The 26,317-nt window shown below is 35.3% G+C and overlaps 1 protein-coding gene across 1 annotated transcript in view; it reads right to left on the reverse strand.

Annotated features, from left to right (window-relative positions):
* Positions 1 to 1,023: 1,023 nt before the first annotated feature.
* Positions 1,024 to 26,317, reverse strand: part of CUNH1orf185 (chromosome unknown C1orf185 homolog) — a 33,376-nt gene continuing 8,082 nt past the window's right edge. Inside the window, exons 2-5 of the mRNA XM_008699222.1 lie at positions 24,585 to 24,690; positions 10,442 to 10,577; positions 2,925 to 2,961; positions 1,024 to 1,450 (exon numbers count right to left, since the gene is read on the reverse strand). Of these exons, the coding sequence (XP_008697444.1) occupies positions 1,056 to 1,450; positions 2,925 to 2,961; positions 10,442 to 10,577; positions 24,585 to 24,690 (674 nt within the window). The 3' untranslated portion in view covers positions 1,024 to 1,055. The remainder of the gene's footprint in view (positions 1,451 to 2,924; positions 2,962 to 10,441; positions 10,578 to 24,584; positions 24,691 to 26,317) is intronic.

Here is a 26,317-nt window from a genome sequence, read left to right on the forward strand (position 1 = left end):
TCATTTATTGTAATAGGTATGATTTATCTCTTGGGAAGATATGCACAAATGTTGGTATGAGTAACTTAAGCACAAAAGTTAATATTTAATCATTTTCCAACAAAGAAAAAAGAAAAGAAAAGAAAAGAAAAAAGAAAAGAAAAGAAAAGAAAGAAAGAAAGAAAGACAGACACTGATTACATGGAGAGTATTTAGGAGAAAGGGAAAAAAAAGATTAATTACATGGTGGATTTCAGAAATCCCTCAAGACCAAACACAGAAATCTGACCAAGGGTCTCTCAGATTATCTTCAACAAGAGGTTTTGGAAAACTCATCAAACTAAGTAAATTTTCTTCATAACCCATTTGAAATTATTCCTAACAAAACGATAAAAATATGTTAAAAAAAAAAGGAAGAAAAAGAAGAAGGATCTCTCAGATTAGAGAGGAACTCTGTTCATCTAGCTTGAATCAGCTGTTTAGGCACATAGCTGCCCACATCTCCATCATAGCAGAGTAAGGATTGGGAAACCATTCTGAGAAGCAGACATAGGAAAGGGCAAAAAAAAATTATTTCTGGATTCTTCAGTGTTCCAGGCTCCCCTAGAAGAGCAAAATTATGTTGTTTACCAAAATCATGACAAAATAAAATTTGAATGATAGGAGATTTATGTATTTAAAATTCAGAAAAGCTAATGGAAGTATTCTGCCCAGCCCTACCCACATTGAAATAAGATTAAAAATGTCAAAAGTATAAGGAAATGCTGTGAATGCTTTATTCAAAAATCTATTTGTGCTGAAGATTTCTTAAAGTATTTCTCTTGTATGTTGAAATACATTCGTATTATTTTTATGTCCTTTGATGAGACACAAGGAGTTAAGCTTAATGGTCATGATGTCACTCTACTGCTTCCTGTAATTTTGTTTCTAGAAATAAGAATTGGCAAGGGAAGTAGGACCACTCTATGATAATGAAAAGTAATATTAGTATGGACATGTTAAGAGACTCAGAAGCTGGTAATTCAGTTTTAACTTTCCGTGATTTCAGTATATACAATGTTTCAAAAGAAAAAAAGTCATTCAATATTACGTCGAAGGTTTTGTATTTCAACCTCTGTGTTTCTTCGTGAAAATATTTCCTTAATGCTGTCATCTTTCTGATCATCATAAAGTGTCATATTCAGTACATTTTCAGTACAATCTTCTAATGAAATTGTTGATAGGTATGAAAATACTTTTTCCATTAGAGGTTCCCTGAGAAAAGGCATTGGAGAGCTCTTTTTTGCTAGAGTATCATCAGAAAACCAGTCATCAGCTGCTTCTATACTTTGGCTGTAATAAGAATCAGATGGTAGTGTCGATAAGCTTAAGGTAACACTGCTGGGATGTGTTGCTGAGCTAGTCTCTGAGGGGTCACAAATGACCTTTTTTGTTGCAAGGCAGAATTCATCTTTAGAGTGATCTTTAATTACTGTAAAAGAAAATTAGATTTACTATGAATATTACATATTCATTAGCCAAATCTTACTTAGAAGGACAATGCTTCTTTTTAAAATTCAGACTCTTTTTAGCGTTAAAATGGACAGAAGGGTACAATAGAGAAAATTCTGAGTTGCTATCATCACTTGTACAATGTTAAATATGTAATTGGCGATTAACAATTTCATAATAATCAAGAATAGGAAAGGCTATTCTAAATAAAATCAACCTGTTCTAATAGGAGAAGATTCTAAATAGGCTAGAAAGCTCAGTTCTGGAATGTTCCTTAATATCAGAAAACACAGATAGTTTCTTACATATTTATAGATAAGTATTGCCTTTTTTAAAAATAAATTTAACAAATACATGTCCCTGTAAGCAGTAAGATTACAAAATGTTTGGTCCACAACAGGAAGGGCCTATGGGTTGGCTTTACACCAATTAAAGTAACAACTAACATTCCTAGATTGCCTTACAATATGCAAAGCAGTTTGATGTATTTCCATATCTCATTTTTTCTCTCAATAATTTTTCAAGGAAGTTATTATTAGAACCACTTCACAAAGGAGAAGACTGAGATTTAGAGACTGATGACTCACCAAAATCAGATACACAACAGACTTCACCTAGACTTCTAGTACTCTAGGATTCATGCTTCTCCAATTATTACACTATTAATACTGCACAGTTGATATTTAAAAGGGTTAAGTTTTAGAAAATATCACACTATATAGTATCCTAAGTATCTTTTATAATATTTTACATACTGCCTTTTTTTTATATATTGACTTTTGATATTAATGTATAACATTAATTTTTAAAGCTGTTTTAAATACCTTATTCCATTTTATATATCCAACATTTCTTATATTATGTAGGAGGGTAATGTTTTGAGGTACTAAGACATAATACGCAATACCTAAAGGACTATAAAATACTCATGTCTTTTGACCCTCCAGGATTACTATATGTCATTGACTATGATTTTTTTTTTTTTTAGAGATGGTGAGAGAGAGAGAATCTTGGAACAGGCTACATGCCCAGCGTGGAACCCTAACACAGGCTCGATCTCACAACCCTGAGATCATGACCTGAGCTGAAATCAAGAATTGGACGCTTAACCCACTGAACCACCAAGGTGCCCCTGACTATGATACTTTTGGGTATAAATAAGGAAAATTTAAATTTCACATTTTAATTTAAGATGCAACATTGCAAGTTTTGTTTTTTAAGAAATATATGCCCATAAGGATGTACTGTATGGTGACTAACATAACAATAAAAAATTATTAAAAAAAGAAGAAATATATGCCCACTCACATACTAATACATTAATGTTTCCCTTGAATTTCCATGGTATTAAAACAATATTTAGATAACTTTTAGGTAGGCTTCTTGGTTCTTTAAGATGTGAATTGCTATAAATTAATTATGATTTCTTCTAACAGATTGTTGAGAAAAATTACCTTTTATATGTGCTGTTTCTTTTTTTCTTTGCTCCTCCTACATAAAAAAAGTTATTTATATTTAAAAAACTGAATGGTTTCTATGTAATTTCTTTAATATATTTAACATATATTTATATAATAATAATATATTTTAATCTCATAATAAGTTTTTGATGGGATTTTTTTCCACGATATGAGTTTATTTCACCAAAATATACTGACAGAAAAAAAAGTGTTTAGGTATGATCTGGAAAGAATGTGAATTGGTTCAAGAAGGCAGTGTCAGGATAGGGAATGAAGGGGTGAAATAAAGTTCATTAGGATTATTGCTCTCCCTCCTCACTAACTCAGAGTCACTTGGTTAGAACTAGAGAGGTCTAAAAAAGTAATTAGAATTCCTAGACTTACTCATTTCTTAAACCAACTACAACAAAAAGTGAATTCTGGCTGAAGACTCTTATGAAAATGTGCTATTCTTTTGAGGCAAATAAAACAGTTGCTCAAACAATATATTCCAGATGTGTTCTGAGAAGTGTCGTGTAGTTTTCAAATTTCAGAACATCAGAATCACCTGGTGTGCTTATTAAAATGCTGATACTTGGGCATAATATCAGACCCTACTAGAACAGATTCTCTGGGAGGGGTTTGAGAGTGTCCATTGTAACACATTCTGCAAGTGGTTCTGATTCAGGTTTTCCTTAGACCTCTAGATAAATAGTGGGCTACTGCATAGGGTGTTTGGGATGGAGTGGGTGAAGATGAGGCTGGAGAGATAATAACATTGTCTTCTTAGGGGAACAGTGTTAGTACTCCATGCTGATCTGCATTGTCCTAGCCCCCAAAATTGTTTGCTTAGGATATACATATATATAGGGTATGTACGTGTGTGTGTGTGTGTGTGTGTATTATGTGTATATATAATACATATATTTCATATATGTCTTATATGTATATAGGATAATACATAAGCACTTTTTTCACAATCAACTTTACTTATATGTCACTTTTACCTTTTATTAATATAAATACCAGTAGAGGCTCCTGACTTACCTTGCCTGAACTTAGGACTGATGCAATTTGTGACTCCTATATAAATTACAATAGAACGCTGCCCCTCAGACTTTTATGTGCCTATGTTTTACCTGAGGAGTTTGTTCAAATGCAGATTATGACCCAGTAGACCTGGAGTGGGGTCTGAGATTGTGCATTTCTAACAGATGCGCCCAGGTAATGATGATACTGCTGGTCCGGGAATCACAGAATAAGGCCCTAGACTGATTAAAATTCCACCCAGATTTAAGGGATTAGCAAAATGAACATTCTTACATATTGCTGCCTATAAATAGGTAGAATTTTTCTGGAGGTCCATATAACAAATCTACTTCTAGACATATATTATGCCAAGTTAATAATTTTGGATTTATGTAAATATTCAGAATTTATGTAAATTATAACCCTATTAAGCATTTTTAAAATCTGCAATGTAAAATTCTAAAAGAAATATTTAAATGTATTATGATACATAGATAGTAATACAATCAATATTCTTCCAACTATTAAAAATGATGCTATAGTTTCAGAAGTAAGGGCTCAAAAAAATGACAGGAACATATAAAAAAGATAGGGAAACAACCTTGAAGAGGTTCCCACTGGTTAAATTTGGGAAAATTTGAGCATCAAAATAAGTGTAGTAACAGATTAGCTGAATGACACAGAAACTCATGAGTCTGCACAGAAAATAAAGACAGAGAGCTTTTTTCTTACAGTAGAAAGCCAAATGGAAGATGGAAGCAATAGAATTAGAAAAACATTATTTTGTTACAGTTTTGAAAAGATTGGTTCAGACAAGAATAATTTGTGTAGCTGGTAAGTAGAGTTTGATGAAGAAAGATATTTTCATGGTTACATGGTTCAAAGTGTCATCACACAGATTATTTAACTGCTAGGGTAAAAATAGGAATAATACAATGGGTGAAGAACAAACATCATCCTGATTGTGTGATCAATTAAAATCATCAGTGAAAAGCAGATGAACATTGTATGTCTTCAGATGTGATAAAATGAATCTGATCACAAGGAAAGTCAAAATAAGTCTATGATCTATAAAGTAACTGGACTGTACTCTTCAAAAATGTCAATATCATTGAGGACAACAAAAGGACATTTAAAATATTTTGAACTGAATAATGATGAAAACAAAACATAAAAATTGTGGGATGCAGCAAAAACAGTGCTTAGAGGAAAATTTAAATATTAGATGTTTATATTATGAAAGAAGAAAAGTCTAAGAATAATAAAATTGAATATTCCTAGCAAGACTGATTTAGGAAAAGAGAGATATAATCAGGAATGAAATGATTGCCATTACTAAAGATTCTACAGATATTATTAGAAGGATAATAAGTGGATACTATTAAAAACTTTATGCCAATAAACTTAACAACTTAGATTAAATGGACATATTCATTGAAAAACATAAATTTCTGAAGCATACAAAATAAAACATTTAAATAGCCCCATATCTACTAAAGGTCCTATATTTATAGTCAAAAACTTTCTCTGGAAGAAAAGTCTAGACCTAAATGACCTCATTGTTGAATTCTAGGAAACCCTTTGAGAAAGCAGTATTGCCAATTATACAGAAAAATTTTTCAATAAGTATAGGAGCAGGAGACATTTCATAATCGTTTTGTGACCAGAATAACTATGATTTTAGAATCTAACAGAGAGGGACATCTGGGTGGCTCAGTCCATTAGGTGTCTGCCTTTGGCTTAGGTCATGGTCCCAGGGTCCTGGGACTGAGCCCAGCATCAGGCTCCCTGCTCAGCGGGGAGTCTGCTTCTCCCTCTGTCCCTACCCCTGCTCCTGTTCTCTCTCTCTCAAATAAATAAATAAAATCTTTAAAAAAATCTAATAAAGATATTACAAGATAAGAAAATTATAGAATAATGTCCCTCATGAACACAGATGCAAAAGTGATTTAAAATATATCAGTAAATCAAATCCAGTGGGGTTTATTCCAGGAATACAAGGTTGGTTTAACATTTGAATTTCAATGTGATTCACATTAACAAAAGAGAAAATCCATGTGAACAATGTCAAAAGATGCAGAAAAACCATTTGGCAAAACTCAGCAAACTTCATGACTGAAAAAACAGAAACAACAAACTCTCATTAGACTAAGAATAGAAGGAAATTTCCTTGACCTGACAATAGGCATCTACAAAAATTCCATAGTTAACCTTCTAGTTACTGGTGAAGAGTTGAATGTATTCTCTAGAACAGGGATATAAAAAGGATAACTGTTCTCGACACTTCTATTCATCCTTATACGTGAGGTCTTACCCAGTACAAAAAGATGAGAAAATAAAATAAAAGCATAGAGATTAGAAAATAAGTAAAACTGATGTTTTTCACAGATGATATGATTGCGTTGAAGAAAACCCTATGGAGTCCACAAAAAAACTACTAAAAGTAATAAGTAAATTTATTTTTGAAGGTCAGAGAACACAGGTCAATATACATATCAATTGTAGTAAAGATGGCAATTTGCTCCAAACTAATCTACAAACTAAATGTAATTCCCATCACCATCTCAAAAGTATTTTTTGTAGCTAAGATTAATTTATCTTAAAATGTAAATAAACAGGCAAAAAAACCAAGAAAAGCTAAAAAAAAAAAAGTTGAAAAAGAGAATGAAATTGGAGGAACCAAACTGCTCAATTTTATGGCCTACTATGTAGCTAGAGTGTGGTATTGGTAGAAATAGACACACAGGTTAACACTACAGACAGAGAATCCAGAAATAGACCCATACATATTTGCCCAACAGATTTTGACAAAAGTTGCAAAAGCAATTCAATGTAAAAAGGATAGCCTTTTCAATAAATAGTGCTGGAACAATTAGACATCAGGAGCCCCCAAAATGAATTTTGACCTAAAGCTCACACCTTATTAAAATACTAACTAAAAGTGGATCAAAGATAGAAATATAAAATTAATACCAAAAACAATCTTGGAAAAAAAAAAGTTGGAGAACTTCCTGAAATTAAAACTTATTTCAAAGCTATAATAATTAAGAAGATGTGGTACCGATATAAGGATAGATATATAGAACAATGGAATAGTACTGACATTCCAGAAAAAAATGTTCACATTTATAGTCAGCTGATTTTTGACAAGTGTTCCAAGACAATCATTGGGGAAAAAAATAGTCTTGTCAACAAATGGTGTTGGGACAACCAGATATGTACATTAAAATGAATGAAGTTGGGCCCATACCTCACACCATATGAAAAACTAACTTAAAATAGATCAAACACTTAAAAATAAGAGCTAAAACTATTAAAACTCTTAGAAGAAAACATAGGCATAAATATTTACACCTTAGATTAGAGATAGCTTTTAGATACGACACTGAAGCTTTTAATCTTGATGAAGTCCCAACAGTTCATTTTTGCTTTGGTTTCCCTTGCCTCCAAAAACATGTCTAGTAAGAAGTTGCTATGGCCAATGTCAAAGAGGTTGCTGCCTGTGATCTCCTCTAGGATTTTGATGGTTTCCTGTCTCCCATTCAGGTCTTTCAACCATTTTGAATTTATTTTTGTGTATGGTGTAAGAAAGCGGTCCAGTTTCATCCTTCTGCATGTTGCTGTCCAGTTTTCCCAACACCATTTGTTGAAGAGACTGTCTTTTTTCCATTGGATATTCTTTCCTGCTTTGTCAAAAATTAGTGGACCATATAATTGTGGATCCATTTCTGAATTTTCTCTTCTGTTCCACCGATCTATGTGTCTGTTTTTGTGCCAGTACCGTATTGTTTTGATTACTACAGTTTTGTAGAATATTTTGGTATCTTGTGATACCTCCATTTTTGTTGTTCGTTATCAAGATTGCTTCTGCTATTCAAGGTCTTTTAATTTTAGGATTATTTGCAAAACATAAAATTTGATCTGTTCATACATTGGAATACTGTAAAAAAATCTCCCTGGATGAATCTCAGAAACATACTGTTGCACAAAAAGGTAAGAGTATATTAGACATGGAGTCTAAAAACATGTCAAATTTAATAATACATTATTCAAGGATCTACAGTATCTGTGGTAAAACCATAAAGAAAAGCAAAGAATTGGTTAACTGCAATTATAGGATAATGGGTCCTTCAGTGAAGGGTGGGGGTACAGACTGTAAGAGGTAAATGAAGACTCAGGACACGCCAAAAGTACTGGAAATATTCTATTTCTTATTCTGGGTGATGGGTATAAATAATTACACTTATTAGTCTTTAAATTGTTTGTGAGTACTCTTTTGTTTATATGCTGTATTTCACAAAAAAATGCTTTTTTAGAAATGAAGCTTTAGTTCTATATATTAAGCCATTTCTTTTGTTCTAATTTTCATCCTCCTGCCTGTCTCTAGGAGGTGAGGAAAAGGCCAATAGACAGGCAGAAACTGAGATGAGAAAAAGAGGTACAATATGAAAAAGAAATCTTTTGTACTGAAATTTACTGTGGTTGAAGTTGGCACTACCTTATTCTTTTCATACCATATTTTCATACTATGTTATATACTATCATTTTTTCTGAATTAGGTTCCTATCACTATCAAGAATTCTGAATAATATTTTATATTTACTTGTATATTATTTACCTCTCCATTAGACTATAAATCTCATGGGAACAGGGACTCTTGTCTTCCTTGTTCACTACCAAATTTCCAGTTGCCAAGAACACTGCCTGGCATATAAGCCTTTATTAGGTATTCGTTGAAGGAACAATAAACAGTTAAATAGTACTACTATATATGTACTTCTTCCATCATAGTACTCATTACATTTTTGTAATTGTCTGTCTGTATCTATCATGAGGCATGAAGACATCATTATACTACAGTACCTAGCAAAATGCCTAGCATGTGATGGGTACTCAGTAAATTCAATTAATACTAAATGCATACATAGAAACATTTTTCTCTGCAACGCAATCTCAATTTCAAACAACCTTTCATTTGAAAGAACTATTTATCTTTAGAATTGATTTGATCATTAAACCCACCTGCTTAAAACCCCCCAGTAATCATAATGGTAAACCTGTATGGTGCTCATTGCGTGGCCAGGCATGATTCTGCATGTTTTTACATACTAATTCATTTACTTCCCATAACAATTCTATGGAGATGAAATCATCCTCATTTTGCAGATGAGGAAACAGACACACAGAAGTTAAGTAATTTGCCTAAGATAACACAGCTGGTAGTGTTACAGCCAGGATTCTAACCTGCATAAACTGGCTTTACAGTCTATGCTCTTGACCATAATAGTTCCATGATGCCTCCAGTGGATGTGTAAAGCCTATGGAGTAAAATCCAAAATCCTTAGGCTGTAAATGAGGTTTCTCACAACCTCATCTCCAGGATCTTTCCCCACCACTTCCCTCTATGAACCCTAGGCCCCAAACACTGTAACATTTTAACTGAACATGTTACTTACTTTCATAGCTGCAAGACTTTGAACATAGAATGAATGTTCTTTGTTTTCTTTCCTCCTGGCAAACTTCTATTTCTTTCTCAAAATCCAGCTAAAAATTTCTTCTCTGTGAAGCCTTCCCCAAATTATGCTCCCTTGTCTGCATTTCTTCAATTCTGTGGCTCTTACCACATTATGCTGTAATTTTTAGTTTATATGTTTTTCTTCTCTACTAAGTTTGGGCTCATCTAGGTCTGAACTCATATCTTATTTGTTTATGCAGCCTCAGTGCCAAAACTAGTGTTGTCATATTTAAGGCACTTGAAAAATATTTGTTCAACAACTAAACGCTGAGTTCAACTTGAGTTCAATATTCAATATGTACAATGAAACTTTGATATCTTATCAATTTGTTGCTATTTATTAATGCTATAATAATGATACTATAAACCACTAATACTTGTTTTGTTTAGTTATATTATTGTTTTACATTTCTAGTGGTATCTCCCTTGTTTTACTTTGTCCATATAACACTGTTTTGACACCACATAACAGAAACTTAACTCTATGCCTGCCTTTCCCACTTGTACTACACTAGCATATTTTACCATCCTTAACAGGGTGTTCCCAGAGCTTAGAATATAATGAAGTCTTAATAAATGCTTGTTATGTTGTACTTAATTTCAATCAGTTGGCTTTGTTAGATTATTTGGTTATCTGAGTATCCTCTTATTTCCAAATCACTTTCCTCTGATAGGCCTGGCAATTTTGCTTTGTTTTTCTTATGCCATTTATCTTCATCCCTGTAATAATCCCAATATGAGGAGTATAGGTTCTTAGGCTAGAGATATAGAGAAGCAACTACAAAAGCAGACATTTTCTATTAGTTTTTCAGTTTCCTATAATATAAAAACTAACTAGTTTGGGTGATTTAAATTTAGCTCCATGTTACTATCTCTCAGATTTAAAAGTAACAATGGATACTCTCTTTCAAATTTAAAGACAACAATGTTAATGACATGGTATCAAATAAATTATCTGAAAATATTTCTATAAAATATTATACACTACCTGTGATTGGAATCCTCCAGTATGAAAATTTCGAGAAATAAAGACACACTGAGAATGAGATTTAATCTTTCCCTTTGATGATCTTTGCCTGCATCTCTCATCAGTTGCTTTAAATTTGGAATTTTGAAATATTTCTCTGAAAAATATTTTACAGAGAATATTATCAAACATGAGTTCCACTATAAACCACTTAAATTATTTCCAACAGTTATACATAAGGGTTTAAAATCAGAAATATTACTATATATTTATTTTTAAAACACCAATCAACATATGTGTTCCCTTCTCATATGTTACTGATTTCATTATACCTATTTTATTCATAGAATGTAAATTAAGCTACTTCTTATGCAGAGTTAATAATTTCAGTTTGAAATTAACCATGATTTTTTGCTATCCATCTTTCTGGTTGTGAGATAATCAATCTACTTTAATGTTAATTAGTCTTTTCATAAATTTGCCCTCAATGACAAAGGAATGAAATGAAACGAAACTCACTTATCAGTTTTATACTTAATATCTGGCAAAAGTAAGTAGAAGGAAACTGAATTGAAACTAATGACTTACAATGCAAGAGTACCTATGATCTTTATCCATGCAACACAAACAATTTTGAGAGACTGTTAAAAAATAATGAAGCAGCAAGTAAAACTCCAGCTGGTCAAAAATAGTTAAGTATAAGGAAATGTAGTTTAACAGTCATTCCAAACTTAACAATTTAAAAAATAATGCTGATGGACATTTCTTCTTACAGAAGTACTAGAAAATTTCTAAATTAATTCAAGAGACTGTATTGCATCACTTAACGAGTTATAGGCAATTAGGATTCATTCATTCATTGAATTCAGTTCACTTAACGAGTATTTATTGAGTACTTACTACGTGTCAGGCATTATGCTGGGTGTTGTATATATAGTGGCAAGGGAAAAAAAGCACAGCCACTACCCTCATAGAACTGTTATTGCTGTTGTGGAGGTTAAACACTATTAAGGAAGACAGACATTAATAAAATGCTGACAAGAAAATGAAAAATTACAACTTTGGAAAGTGTTATCAAGGAAAGGTACCTGGTATACTGTGGGAGTATGCAACAAAGGGAATTAATCTGGTTAGAGAAGTTAGGGAAGGCTTTTCTGAGGAAGGAATGATTGAATTGAGCATTTGAAGAAATAGTAAGTTACTGGGTAGAGTGTTATGGAGGAAGGGAGATGTAGAAGAATATTCCAGTCAGAAAGAATATCAAGTATAAAGACCTAGGGGCCAGATTAGGACAGTGTAGCAGCAGCAGTGAAAGCAAGAGGGAGGTGGGAGATGAAATGGGTAGACCATGTAGGGCCTTAAAAGTCATGCCATTTGTCTTTATCCTAAAAGCAATGGGAAGTCCTTTATAATATAGTGGGGATGGGATGGAATGGTCCAGTAACTTGATAAGTATTTGGAAAATGTCTGGCTGAAGTGTGGAGAAGAGATTTAATGAGGACAATAGTGAAGGTAGAGGGTCAGTTATAACTTGTACTGCAATAATCTATGTGAGCGATAATGATAAATAAGATGGTGGCAGTGGTAACTGAAAGAAAAAGAATAGATTTGAGTGATTTATGAGGTAAAATAGAACTTGGTGATGGTTCAAATTTAGGGGAAGTGTGAAAGAGAGAGGAAGATATCATGCACGTCTTCAATTTTCAGAGAGAAAAAAAAACCCAAAAACTTCCTTGACCTCACATTCTCCTCCAGCTACCTCCCCATTCGTCAACTCCCCTTCACCGAAAACAAAAGAAAACAATACAAAATAAAAACCCCACCTTCCTTAAAGAGAGGTCTATACTTGATTCAATTCTCTTACCTCCTGTGTTTTATTCAGACATGAGCTTCTAACCCATCACTCCACCAAAACTGGTAGAGGTCATTAAAAACTTCCATGTTGCCAAATCCAAAAATTATTTCTCCATCCTCATCTTTCTCAAATTCTTAAGCACTTTCAACACCATCATCTCCTCCTTCTTGAAACATTTTCTAATTTTTTCTCTACTATTTTTTTTTTAAATTTTAAATTCCAGTATAGTTAACATACGGTATTATAAGTTTCAGGTGTAAATACAGTGATTCAACAGTTCCATACATCACCCAGTGCTCATCATGACAAATGCAATCCTTAATCCCCATCACCTATTTCTCCTATCCTTCCCTTCCAAAACCCTTTCAATAACCATCAGTTTGTTCTCTATAGTTAAGAGTCTGCTTCTTGGTTTCCCATTCTCTCTCTTTTGCTTCGCTGTTTTGTTCCTTACATTCCACACATGAGTGAAATCATATAGTATTTGTCTTTCTCTGACTGACTTATTTTGCTTAACATTATACTCTCTAGTTCCATCTACGTCACTGCAAATGGCCAGATTTTATTCTTTTTTATGGCTGAATAATATTCTATTGTCTATTATACCACATCTTCTTTATCCATTCATCAATTGATGGACACTAGGGCTGCTTCCATGGTTTGGCTATTGTAAATAATGCTGCAATAAACAGAGGGGTGCATGTATCTCTCTGAATGCATGTTTTTGGATTATTTTGGGGTAAATACCCAGTAGGGTGATTACTGGATCACAGGGTAGCTCTATTTATAATTTCTTGAGGAACCTCCATACTGTCTTCCAAAGTGGCTGCACCCATTTGCATTCCCACCAATGGTGCAAGAGGGTTCTTTTTTCTCCACATTCTCTCCAACACTTGGTTCTTGTGCTTTTGATTTTAGCCATCCTGACAGGTGAGAGGTGATATCTTATTGTGGTTTTGATTCTCATTTCCCTGATAATCGGTGATATTGAGCATCTTTTCATGTGTCTGTTGAGCATCTTTTCATGTGTCTGTTGGCCATCTAGATGTCTTCTTTGAAGAAATGTCTGTTCATGTCTTCTGCCCATTTTTATTATTTTTTTTAAATTTAAAAAATTTTTTATTATGTCACCATACAGTACATCATTAGTTTTTGATGTAGTGTTCCATGATTCATTGTTTGTGTATAACACCCAGTGCTCCATGCAATACGTGCCCTCCTTAATACCCATCACCAGCCTAGCCCAATCCCTCACCCCCCTCCCCTCTGAAACCCTCAGTTTGTTTCCCGGAGTCCACAGTCTCTCATGGTTCATTCCCCCTTCTGTTTACCCCCCCTTCATTCTTCCCTTCCTTCTCCTACCGATCTCCCTGCTATTCCCTATGTTCCACAAATGAGTGAAACCATATGATAACTGTCTTTCTCTGCTTAACTTATTTCACTTAGCATAATCTCCTCCAGTCCCATTCATGTTGCTGCAAATGTTGGGTAATTGTTCTTTCTGATGGTGAGTAATATTCCATTGTATATATGGACCACATCTTCTTTATTCATTCGTCTGTTGAAGGGCATCTTGGCTCCTTCCAGAGTTTAGCTATTGTGGACAATGCTGCTATGAACATTGGGGTACATATGGCCCTTCTCTTCACTGCATCTGTATCTTCGGGGTAAATACCCAATAGTGCAATTGCTGGGTCATAGGGTAGCTCTATTTTTAACTTTTTGAGGGACCTCCACACTGTTTTCCAACATGGCTGTACCAACCTGCATTCCCACCAACAGTGTAAGAGGGTTCCCCTTTCTCCAAATCCTCTCCAACATTTGTTGTTTCTTGCCTTGTCCATTTTTTACATTCTAACTGGCGTAAGGTGGTATCTCAACGTGGTTTTGATTTGAATTTTCCCAATGACTAATGATGTTGAACATTTTTTCATGTGTCTGTTAGCCATTTGTAAGTCTTCATTGGAAAAGTGTCTGTTCATATCTTCCGCCCATTTTTTTATTTGATTATTTGCTTCTCGTGTATTGAGTTTGAGAAGTTCTTTATAGATCTTTGATACCAGCCTTTTATCTGTAGTTTCATTTGCAAATATCTTCTCCCATTCTGTGGATTGCCTCTTTGTTTTGATGACTGTTTCCTTTGCTGTGCAGAAACTTTTATCTTGATGAAGTCCCAAAAGTTCAGTTTTTGTTTCTCTTGCCTTTGGAGATGTGTCATGAAAGAAGTTGTTGTGGTCAATATCAAAGAGGTTATAGCCTATGTTCTCCTCTATGATTTTGATGGATTCCTGTACTCACATCGAGGCCTTTCATCCATTTGGAGTTTATCTTTGTGTATGGTGTGAGAGAGTGGTCAAGTTTCATTCTTCTGTATATAGCTGTCCAATTTTCCCAGCACCATTTATTGAAGGGACTGTTTTTTCCCACTGGATGTTTTTTCCTTCTTTGTCAAAGATTAGTTGACCATAAAATTGAGGGCCCATTTCTGGAGTCTCTAATCTGTTCCATTGGTCTATGTGTCTGTTTTTGTGCCAGTACCATGCTCTCTTGGTGATCACAGATTTGTAGTATAGCTTGAAATCAGGCAACGTGATGCCCCCAGCTTTGTTTTTCTTTTTCAACATTTCCTTGGAGATTTGGGGTCTTTTCTGGTTCCACACAAATTTTAGGATTGTTTGTTCCAGCTCTTTGAAAAATGTCGGTATTTTGATCGGGATGGCGTCGAAAGTGTAGATTGCTCTGGGTAACATAGACATTTTAACTATGTTTATTCTTCCAATCCATGAGCATGGAATGTTTTTCCATCTTTTTGCATCTTCTTCAATGTCTTTCATCAGTGTTCTGTAGTTTCTAGAGTATAGATCCTTTACCTCTCTGGTTAAGTTTATTCTGAGATATCTTATGGTTTTTGGTGCTATAGTAAATGGAATCGATTCCCTAATTTCGCTTTCTTCAGTCTCATTGTTCGTGTATAGAAATGCAACTGATTTCTGAGCATTGATTTTGTATCCTGCCACATTACTGAATTATTGTTTGAGTTCTAGTAATTTGGGGGTGGAGCCTTTTGGGTTTTCCATATAAAGTATCATGTCATCTGCGAAGAGAAAGAGTTAGACTTCTTCTTTGCCAATTTGAATACCTTTTATTCTTTCTTGTTGTCTGATTGCTGTTGCTAGGACTTCTAGTACTATGTTGGACAATAATGGTGAGAGTGACTTCTGCCCATTTTTAAATTGGACTATTTGTTTTTTGGGTGTTGAGTTGTATAAGTTCTTTATATATTTTGGATACTAACCCCTTATTAGATGTCATTTGCAAATATCTTCTCTCATTCCGTAGGTTGCCATTTAATTTTGTTGATTATTTCCTTTGCTGCTCAGAAGCTTTTTCTTTTGACATAGTCCCAATAGCTTATTCTTTCTTTTACTTCCCTTGCCTCAGGAGACATATCTAGAAAAATGTTGCTAAAGCCAATGTTAGAGAAATTACTGCCTGTGCTCTCTTCAAGTGGTTCAGTTCATTCCTTTGCATGTGGCTGTCCAGTTTTCCCAACATCATTTGTTGAAGAGACTGTTTTTTCCCCACTGAATATTCTTTCCTGCTTTGTCGAAGATTAAATGACCACAAAATTGTGGGTTTATTTCTGTATTTTCTATTCTGTTCCATTAATCTATGCATCTATTTTTGTGCCAGTACTATACTGTTTTGATTAGTATAGATTTGTAATATAATTTGAAGTCTGAAATTGTGATACCTCTAGCTTTTTCTTTTTCAAAATTGCTTTGGCTATTCAGGTCTTTTTCAAAATTGCTTTGGCTATTCAGGTATTTTGTGACTTTTTTGTCCTACCTCTGTGAAAAAATGTTGGTGTTTTGATAGGAATTGCATTAAATCTGTAAATTGCTTTGGGTAGTATGGACATTTTAACAATAATTGTTCTAAGCAATGAGCTTGGAATGTCTTTCCATTTGTCTCTTTCATTTCTTCCATCAGTGTTTTAAAGTTTTCAGAGTATGGGTCTTTCATCTCTTTGTTTATTCCTAGGTATCCTATTGTTTTTGGTGTGATTATAAATGGAATTATTTTCTTAATTTCTCTTTCTGCTGCTTCATTATTAGTATATAAAAATCCAACATATTTCTGCATATTGATTTTTGTATCCTGTGACTTTACTACATTCATTTATCAGTTCTAGCAGTTTCTTGGTGGAGTCTTTAGGGTTTTCTATATATAGTCATCATCATTTGCAAATAATGAGTTTTACTTCTTCCTTACCAATTTAGATGTCTTTTGTTTCTTTTTGTTGTCTGATTGCTTTGGCTAGGACTTCTGGTACTACGTTGAATAAAAGTGGTAAGAGTGGACATCTTTGTCTTATTCCTGACCTTGCGGGGAAGCTCTGTTTTTCCCCATTGAGAATGATAAGAGCTGTGGGTTTTTCATGTACTGCCTTTATTATGTTGAGGTATGTTCCCTCTAAACCCACTTTTTTAAGGGTTTTTATCATGAATGGATATTGTACTTTGTCGAAAGCTTTTTCTGTATCTATTGAGATGATCACAGTTTTTATCCTTTCTTTTATTGATGGGATGTATCACATTATTTTGTGACTATTGAACCACCCTTGCATCCTAGGAATAAATCCCACTTGGTCATGGTGAATGACTTTTTAAATGTATTGTTGGATTCTATTTGCTAGTATTTTGTTGAGATTTTTGCATCTATGTTCATCAGAGATATTGGCCTGTAGTTCTCCTTTTTTGTGGTGTATTTATCTAGTTTTGGTATCAGGATAATGCTGGCCTCATAGAATGAATTTGGAAGTTTTTCTTCTTCCATTTCTTTAGAATAGTTTGAGCAGAATAGGTATTAACTCTTCTTTAAATGTTTGGTGGCATTCACCTGTGAAGCCATCTGGCCCTGGACTATTGTTTGTTGGGTGTTTTTTTAATTACAGATTCAATCACCTTGCTGGTAATAGGTCTGTTCAAATTTTCTGTTTCTTTCTGTTCAGTTTTAGTAGGTTATATTTCTCTGAATTTCTCCATTTCTTCTAGGTTGTCTAATTTGTCGGCATATAGTTTTTTACAATATTCTCTTACAATTATTTGTATTTCTGGGATGTTAGTTGTTATTTCTCCTCTTTCACTGGTGATTTTGTTCATTTAAATCCTTCCCCCCCCCCCTTTATGGAAGAGTCTGCCTAGAGGTTTATCAATTTTGTTGATCTTTTCAAAGAACCAGCCCCTGGTTTCATTGATCTAGTTTTTTGTTTTTTGTTTTTTTTTAGTTTCTGTATCATTTATTTCTGCTCTAATCTTTATTATTATTTCCTTTCTTCTGCTGGCTTTAGGTTTTGTTTGTTGTTCTTTTTCTAGTTCCTTTAGACTGAGGTTTTTCTTGCCTCATGATGTAGGCCTGTATTGCTATAAACTTCCCTCTTAGAATTACTTTTGCTGAGGAGTGCCTGGGTGGCTCAGTCTGTTAAGTATCCAACTCTTGGTTTCGGCTCAGGTCATGATCTCAGGATCATGAGATTGAGCCCTGTGTCAGGCTCTATGCTGGGAGTGGAGCCTGCTCAAGATTCTCTCTCCCCCTCTCCCTCCGCCCCTCCTTTCTCTATTACTCTCTCTTGCTCTAAAAAATAAAAAAATAAATAAATTTAAAAAATAATTGCTTTTGCTGTATCCCAAAGATTTTGGACCATTATGGGTTTGTTTTTTTTTAAGATTGTATTTATTTATTTATTTGAGAGAGAAAGAGAGAGCACAAGCAAGGAAGAGGGGCAGAAAGAGAGGGAGAAGCACGGGGCATCTGGGTGTTGCAGTCATTAAGCGTCTGCCTTCAGCTCAGGGTGTGATCCTGGCATTCTGGGATCGAGCCCCACATCAGGCTCCTCTGCTAGGAGCCTGCTTCTTCCTCTCCCACTCCCCTTGCTTGTGTTCCCTCTCTCGCTGGCTGTCTCTCTCTGTTAAATAAATAAATGAAATCTTAAAAAAAAAAAGAGAGAGAGAGAGAGGGAGAAGAAGACTCCCTGATGAGCAAGGAGCCTGACCCCAGGGCTCGATCCCAGGACCCAGACAGCATGACCTGAGCTGAAGGCAGAACTTAACCTACCGAGCCACCCAGGTGCCCCTGGACTACTGTGTTTTCATTTTCATTTGTTTCCATGTACTTTTTTATTTCTTTGTTTATTTCATGGTTGACCCATTCGTTATTTAGTAGCATGTTATTTAATCTCCATGTATTTGTGGTCTTTCCAGATTTCTTCTTGTGGTTAATTTCTAATTTCATAGCATTGTGGTCAGAAAAGATGCATGGTATGACTTTGATCTTTTTTAATTTGTTGAGGCTTGTTTTGTGTCTTAACATGTGATCTTTTCTGGAGAATGTTCCATTTGCACTTGAAAAGAATGTGTATTCTGCTGCTTTAGGACGGAATGTTTTGAATATATCCATTAAATCCATCTGGTCCAGTGTATCATTCAAAATCACTGTTTCATTATTTATTTTCTGTTTAGATGATCTGTCCGTTGATGTAAATGGAAGTTAAAGTCCCCTGCTATTATTGTATTACTATTTAATATTTCCTTTATGTTTGTTATTAACTGTTTTATATATTTGGGTACTCCCATGTTGGGTGCATAAATAATATTTCCAATTGTTATATCTTCTTGTTGGGTTGTTCTGTTTATTATTATATAGTGTCCTTCTTTGTCTCTTGTTATAGTCTTTGTTTTAAAGTCTATTTTGTCCAATATAAGTATTGCTACTCTGGCTTTCTTTTGACATCCATTTGCATGATGAATGTTTCTCAATCTCCACCCTTTCAATCTGCAGGTGTCTTTAGGTCTGTAATGACCCTCTAGGAAGCCTATGGTTGGTTGTTGTTGTTTTTTTTTTATACACTTTTTCACCCTATGTCTTTTGATTGGAGCCGTTAGTTCATTTACATTCAAAGTACTTATTGATAGATATGTATTTATTGCCATTATGTTACTTGTTTTGTGGTTGTTTCTGTAATTTTTCTCTGATCCTTTCTTTTCTTTCTCTCCTTCACGGTTTGCTGGGGGGGGTTAGTGATATATTTGGGTTCCTTACTCTTTATTTTTTGCATATCTATTACTGTTTTTTTATTTATAGTTACCATTCGGTTTATATATAACATCTTTTCTACATAGCAGTCTATATTAAGCTGATGGTCGCTTATTTTTAAACTCATTTTTTACTCTTCTCCCCCCTACCTTTCAGATACTTGGTATGATTTTTTACATCCCTTTATTTAGTGATTCTTATTTTTTCTTATTCTTACTTATGGTTTTGTTTTCCACTCAGAATCCCCCTTAATATTTCTTATAGGGCTGGTTTAGTGGCCATGAGTTCTTTGTCTGGGAAACTATTTTTCCTTCTTTTTTTTTTAATAATATTTATTTTGTTATATTAGTCACCAAAAGTACATCCCCAGTTCTTGATGCAATGTTCCATGATTCATTACTTGCATATAACACCCAGTGCACCATGCAATATGTGCCCTCCTTAATACCCATCATTTATTTTTCCTTCTATTCTGAATGATAGCCTTGCTGGATAAAGTATTCCTGGCTGCAGAACTTTCCTTTTCAGCACTTTGAATATATTATGTCACCCTCTTTCGGCTTACAAAATTTCTGCTGAAAAATCAGCTGATAGCTTTTTGGGGTTTCCTTTGTATGTAGCTGTCTTCTGTTCTCTTGCTACCTTTAAAATTCTTTATCACTATTTTTTGCCATTTTAATTACCTAGTGTCTTGGTGTGGACCTTCTGTGTTGAATTTGTTGGGGGATCTCTGTGCCTCCTGTATCTGGATCTTTGTTTCCCTCTCCAGATTTGGGAAGTTTTTAGTTATTATTTCTGCAAATACATTTTCTGCCTCCCTTTCTCTCTCTTTTCCTTCTGGGATCCCTCTAATATGAATGTTAATATGCTTGAAGGAGCCACTGAATTCTGTAAGTCTATTCTCATTATGTAGTTATTTATTTGTCTCTCACCTGTTCAGCTTGATTGCTACCATTATTCTACCCTCCAGGTCACTGATATGCTCCTCTGCTTCCTGTAGCCTACTACTTATTCCATCTATTGTATTTTTAACTTCGTTTATTGAGTTCTTCATCTTTGATATGTTATTTTTTATCTTTTTGTCAAGGTCCTTACTGACGTCCTCCACCCTTTTCTGAAGTCCAGTGAGTATCTTTATGATCATTACTTTAAATTCTGTGTCAGGCATATTTTTCTCTTTCTCTTAGATATCCTGCTGTGATTTTGTCTTGTTCTTTCATTTGCGACTCTGTCTACTCATTTGTCTACCTCTCTGTTTCTATGTGTTACAAAAGTCAGCTGTGTATTCTTGAAAGTAGTGGCTTTATGAAGAAGAGGTCCTGTGGTGCTCTGCAGTGCAGTGTCCCCTATCCAGAGGAGTCTCCTGTATGTGTTGCTTGCGTCCTACTATGGTGTCTGAGTCACTTTTCATTTCCATCCAGATATCTGCTCTGACTCTTTGCCTGTTGTGGGCTGTGCTTGCTCTTTATGATATTAGTGAGATCCAGGTAGGCCAGCTCTGAGGGGGTGTGACAGCAGAAGGGCTTGGTGGCAGGGCAGTGATGTTAGCAAGATTTGCACTGAACCCCTAATCTTAGGCCAGAGCTCCCATAGTCAAGTGACTGCCGGGGGTACGGCACATGAGGGTAGTGGTGGTGGCTGCCAGGGGCACTCGGTGGTTGGGCAGGGTACATGCAGTGTTAGTAAAAATTCGCATTGACCCACTAGTCCTACGCTGGATCTCCCAAAGTGTGGTGGCCATAGGGACACAGCAAGTGGAGGCAGTGGGTAGGTGCAGCACGCACAGCATTAACAAAAATTGCACTGAACCTGGGGCTGAGACCAGCAGGCCTGGAGTTGGTGAGTCCTCAGGAGAACTTGTGGGCAAAGTGCAGTACCAACAGGTTAGGTAGCAAGTGCTTGTGAAGTGCCACCTTCTGCAGGTGACTCTGTGTTTATGCTAGGGGACAGGAGAGGAAAATGGCACCTGCCAGCTCCTTTGTTTCCAGAGAAATCCCCTAACACTCTCTGAAATCAGTATAAACAGATCTCCCTTCATTCTGCAAGCTGTCACTTCTCTGTTGCCTTTCCTTGGGCTCTTGTCTCTTTAAGGGTGGGGACTCTTTATGGGCTATCACTAGCCCTCTGACTTTTAAAACTCCAGGTTCCAGGGGTGCCGGGTAGCTCAGTCGTTAAGTGTCTGCCTTCTGCCCAGGGTGTGATCCCAGGGTCCTGGGATCAAGCCCTGCATCAGGCTCCCTGCTCCACTGGGAGCCTGCTGCTTCCTCTCCCACTCCCCCTGCTGTGTTCCCTCTCTCGCTGGCTGTGTCTCTCTCTGTCAAATAAATAAAATCTTTAAAAACAACAACAACAACAAAATTCCAGTCTCCAAGTCCTGCTGGTTATACAAACTCACAGAATTTAGCCCCTTTGGTTTTCAAGGCCAGAGGTTATGGGGATTCATTTTCTCTGTGTGGGCTTCCTGGTGTTTTCCCCTCGCTACAACTGCAGCTCTTTCCCTCCTGTGGGCAGCTCCTGACCACAGTTTCTGCTCTTCCTAACCTCTCCCATGCAGCTTCTTCTCTACATTTAGTTGTGGAGTTTGTTCTGCCAGTCTTTGGATTGCTCTCCGGTTTACTGACCTGAATGTGAGTGATGTCCAGTTGTAAACGTGGGACAGGGTGAGCTTAGGGTCCTCCTACTCTGCCATCTTCCCAGCACCCCCTGAAACATTTTCTAATTTTGACTTCCTTGACAGGGTACCTTTCTGTTTTTCCTTCTCAGATGTTGATTCTTCCTATTCTTTTGCTAGATTTCTAAATGTTGGTGGGCTAAAGGGCATAGTCCTAGGTTCTCTTCTTCCAACAGTCACTGCCTGGTTAGTGTCACCCAGTTCTATGACCTTAGATAACCTTTATACATTGATATCCTAAATCTTCAGGCTTGAATTCTCTTCTGAAGTTCCTACATGTATAGCTGAGTATTTGACATTTCCAATGGATGTCCAAAAGACTTTTCAAAATGCAACTCCTAGTTTATCACTATTCCCTCAACTCACTCCCCTCTCTAATCATCTCATCTCAGTAAATGGCAAGATCAACTACTCAATTGTTCATTGTAAAAATGTAGGTGTTAGCATTAATTCTGCCTTTTCATTTATCTTTCCTTACCTCATCCAATCCATCAAATAAGCCCTGCTAACTTTACCCGCAAAACACACCCCAAATCCAACCTCTTCTTTTCACCTCCTTTACTTCCATATTAGTCCAAGACACTATCATCTCTGACCTGTACTATGCAATAACCTCCTAACATTCTCTGCTTTTGCTCTTGCTCAATTAAAAATCAGGCTTCACAGAGAAGTAAGAAAAATCTTTTAAAAATATGAATTAGAACTCTCATATATTGCTGGTAGGAGTATGTACCCACTTTGGAAAACTGTTCATCAATTTGCTACAAAGTCAACCATATGATCCAGCAATTCTACTCTTAGGCATTTACCCAAAGAAGCGAAAGCACATGTACAAAAAGATTTATACAAGAATGTTCATAGCAGCCTTACTCCTAAGAACTGAAAACTGGAAATGACCCAATTTTCCATCAACAGAATAAATAAAGTGAGGTATATTTATACAATTAAAAAAATCAATAAAATGAATGAAATACAGATAAATACAATGACACGAGTGAATCTCAAAAATATTATGTTAAGTCAGAAAAGCAAATATAAAAAAGTCCATATGATTTCATTTACATGTCATTCAAGACTAGACAAAACTGACCTCTAGTAGTAAAAATCAGAATAACGATTGCCTCTGAGTGGGAGGTGGGGAGTGATACCTGGAAAGGAGCCTGAAGGAACTTTCCAGGGTGATGGAAAGTTGTATATCTTGACTGGGGTTATGATTACATGGGAATATATTTGCTGAAATTCATCATCATACATTTAAAATCTATGTACTATATTGTATGTGAATTATATCTCAAATTTTAAAAAGTGTTATAAAAATGTAAATCATCTATAGATGACATTATAGTATCCTTAAAAGGGAGATAATATTACTGCTACCTCATGGGGTGGTTATGAAGTTTAAATAAGATCACATATAAAGCACTTAGAACAGTGCCTACTATGTAGTAAGCCCTCAATGTTAGCCATTATTATGCTGAAAATGTCATTCTCCTGCTTAAAACCTTATGATGGCATAAATAATAAAATTCAAACTCCATATTCTAGCCTACAACATCCTATGTGATCTGGTCCCCATCTATATCTTCAATCTCATCATTATTTCCCTCACTCACTACAGTCTATACACTAGCCTTCTTTCCCTTTACTGAACAATACCAAGAACATTCCCATGTGGGGTCTTTGTACTTGCTATCTCTTCAGCTTAGACAGCTCTTTGACCAAGTCTTCACACGGTTGGCTCCTTCTTTGAACTCTGATCTCAGATTAAATACTGCCCACTTGAAGAGACCTGACCACTTTATTTCTCATTATCTGTCTCCTCCCAGTGGCACTTTCTAGTCTATGAAACAGAAACCCCGTCTGACTTGTTCACAGTTTTATACTCGGTACCTAGAACAATGGCAGGCACCAAAAAACATTTGTTGAAAGAATGAATAAGTGAATAATTTCCAGTTTTCTGACTTGTGCAAATGAATAGATTTAGTATGCATTCATTTGCTGAGAGAGGGAATACTGGAAGAGTGTGTGCAAGAACGTGTTACAATTTATATTTTTAAACATGAAACAAAGCAAATACTGAACAAAATAATCAAAACCACCAAATTTTAGTGTTTTCAATCTCTGGCAAAAGACTACGTTTAGACTATACCAGAGAATTCTGTTAGCTCTTCCCTTAAATATCTCCTAAAGAGTCTTTTTGTCTCAGTAATGTTTTTAACCTCTAAATTAGAAATCAAAAATTTTAAAAATTCCTAGCCTTATAATTTGAACACACGTCTTCCAGAGAATAAAATATATCTCATTATTCCTTAAAATTCTAATGCATGAAGATTGCTATTACAGTACTCAGACTATTATACTAGTAGGACTTGTCTTTCTGCACTATTTTAAACATGTAAAGCCTTCCCTCCCCAATCAAAGTGTATATAACCAAACTTCTAATTATAGAATCAGTACTATTATGGTTATTTAATACCATGTGAAAAAGTCTTTCATTGAATTTTGAAGAGGAAAAAAAAGCTAAACATTCTAATAAACCTTACCTTCGTTTGCAAATCAGGAACCACAAAGCTGATGCCAAAGCAAAGAAACCAATTCCCAAAGTAACAGCACCAGCAGCCAGGAAATAAGTTAAGTGGTTAAAAAAACCTATACAAATAAATTATAAAAGATTATTTCATGCACATACCTTCATTCTCCAGGTAATATTAAATAACATAATAATTTAAATGATATTACATACTGTAGTGTTAAGACATTAACCAGGAAGTTGGGAAACCTGAATTCTAGGGTTCTGTGCAATTCTAACAAATTTCAAGACTCTGAATTTGAGAACTACACAAGGCCTCATGGTGATTAGAGTCCAGGGTGCATTTCTCTGACTCTGCCTCAATTTGATACCTAGGTGTGGTTTGTTTTTATACAGCTGTCACCTCCTTTTTTCTTAGCTTTCTCCTTTCTCAGTCTAGCTGTAAATTTTTATGTTATTTTTCCAGTATCATTCTTTGCAGTCCTCCAACATAAAACATTTTTCATTTTAGGGGCGCCTGGGTGGCACAGCGGTTACGCGTCTGACTTTGGCTCAGGGCGTGATCCCGGCGTTCCGGGATCGAGCCCCACATCAGGCTCCTCCGCTATGAGCCTGCTTCTTCCTCTCCCACTCCCCCTGCTTGTGTTCCCTCTCTCGCTGGCTGTCTCTATCTCTGTCGAATAAATAAATAAAATCTTTTTTTAAGAAAAAGACACTTTTCATTTTAAAATTTGTATTATCAATCACTACAAGAAGGTGGATGGAGGGTAATAAAGAACAAATATGAGGAACTTAAAAATATTTTCGAAATTTTTGCTTTATTTCTATTTTATCCCAGGAACAATAAAAGATCATGGCCAAAAGCTAAATAAAAGCAATATAAAATAATAGCATATCACAGGTTATAACTGGAAAAGCCTACAGGAATTATATGGTGTAACTCCTTCATTTTACAGATGATAAAACTGACATCCAGGTAAGAGAGGGACCTGAGATTAGGCAACAGATTAAAGCCAGTCCTCTGGTTTTTTTCTAGTATCTTATCCCTACTACCAATCATCTTAATACTGGTATGTACTAAAAAGAATTAAGAATAAATAATGCACGAGATATTTAAAGTCAGGTTGGTCAAGTATTCCTTAAGATTCTGAAATCTGATACCTAACCATAAAGCAAGCTATAGGAAGCTTTCACAGAAAGCTGTAGAACATGAAGGGCCTTAAAACAATTTAGGAGTACAGCTGACCCTTAAACAATGTGAGGATTAGGGGCACCAACCTGTGCACACTCACTAATCCACATATAATTTTTGATTCTCCCCAAACTTAACCACTTACATATATACATAAACAACAGCCTACTGTTGACTGGAAGCCTTACCAATAACATAAACAGTTGATTAACACATATTTTATATGCTATATGTATTACATACTATAGTCTTACAATAAATAAGCTAGAGAAAAGAAAATGTTACTAAGAAAATCATAGGGAGGAGAAAATACATTAATAGTCTTGTGCTACATAGAAAATCATCCACATATGAGTGGGCCCACACAGTCCAAACCCATGTTTTTCAAGGGTCAACTGCATATTACCTGGAAAAAAAGGGTTTGAAAGTATAAAACTATAGAGAACAAACTGATGATTACCAGAGGGGAGGATGGGTTAAATAGGTGATGGGGATTAAGGGTGCACCTGTGATGAGTGCTGGGTGTTGCACAGAAATGTTGAATCACTAAATTG

This window comes from Ursus maritimus, unplaced genomic scaffold (assembly GCF_017311325.1).
Source record: "Ursus maritimus isolate PB19 unplaced genomic scaffold, ASM1731132v1 scaffold_12, whole genome shotgun sequence".
NCBI classification, from domain to species: Eukaryota; Metazoa; Chordata; class Mammalia; order Carnivora; family Ursidae; genus Ursus; species Ursus maritimus.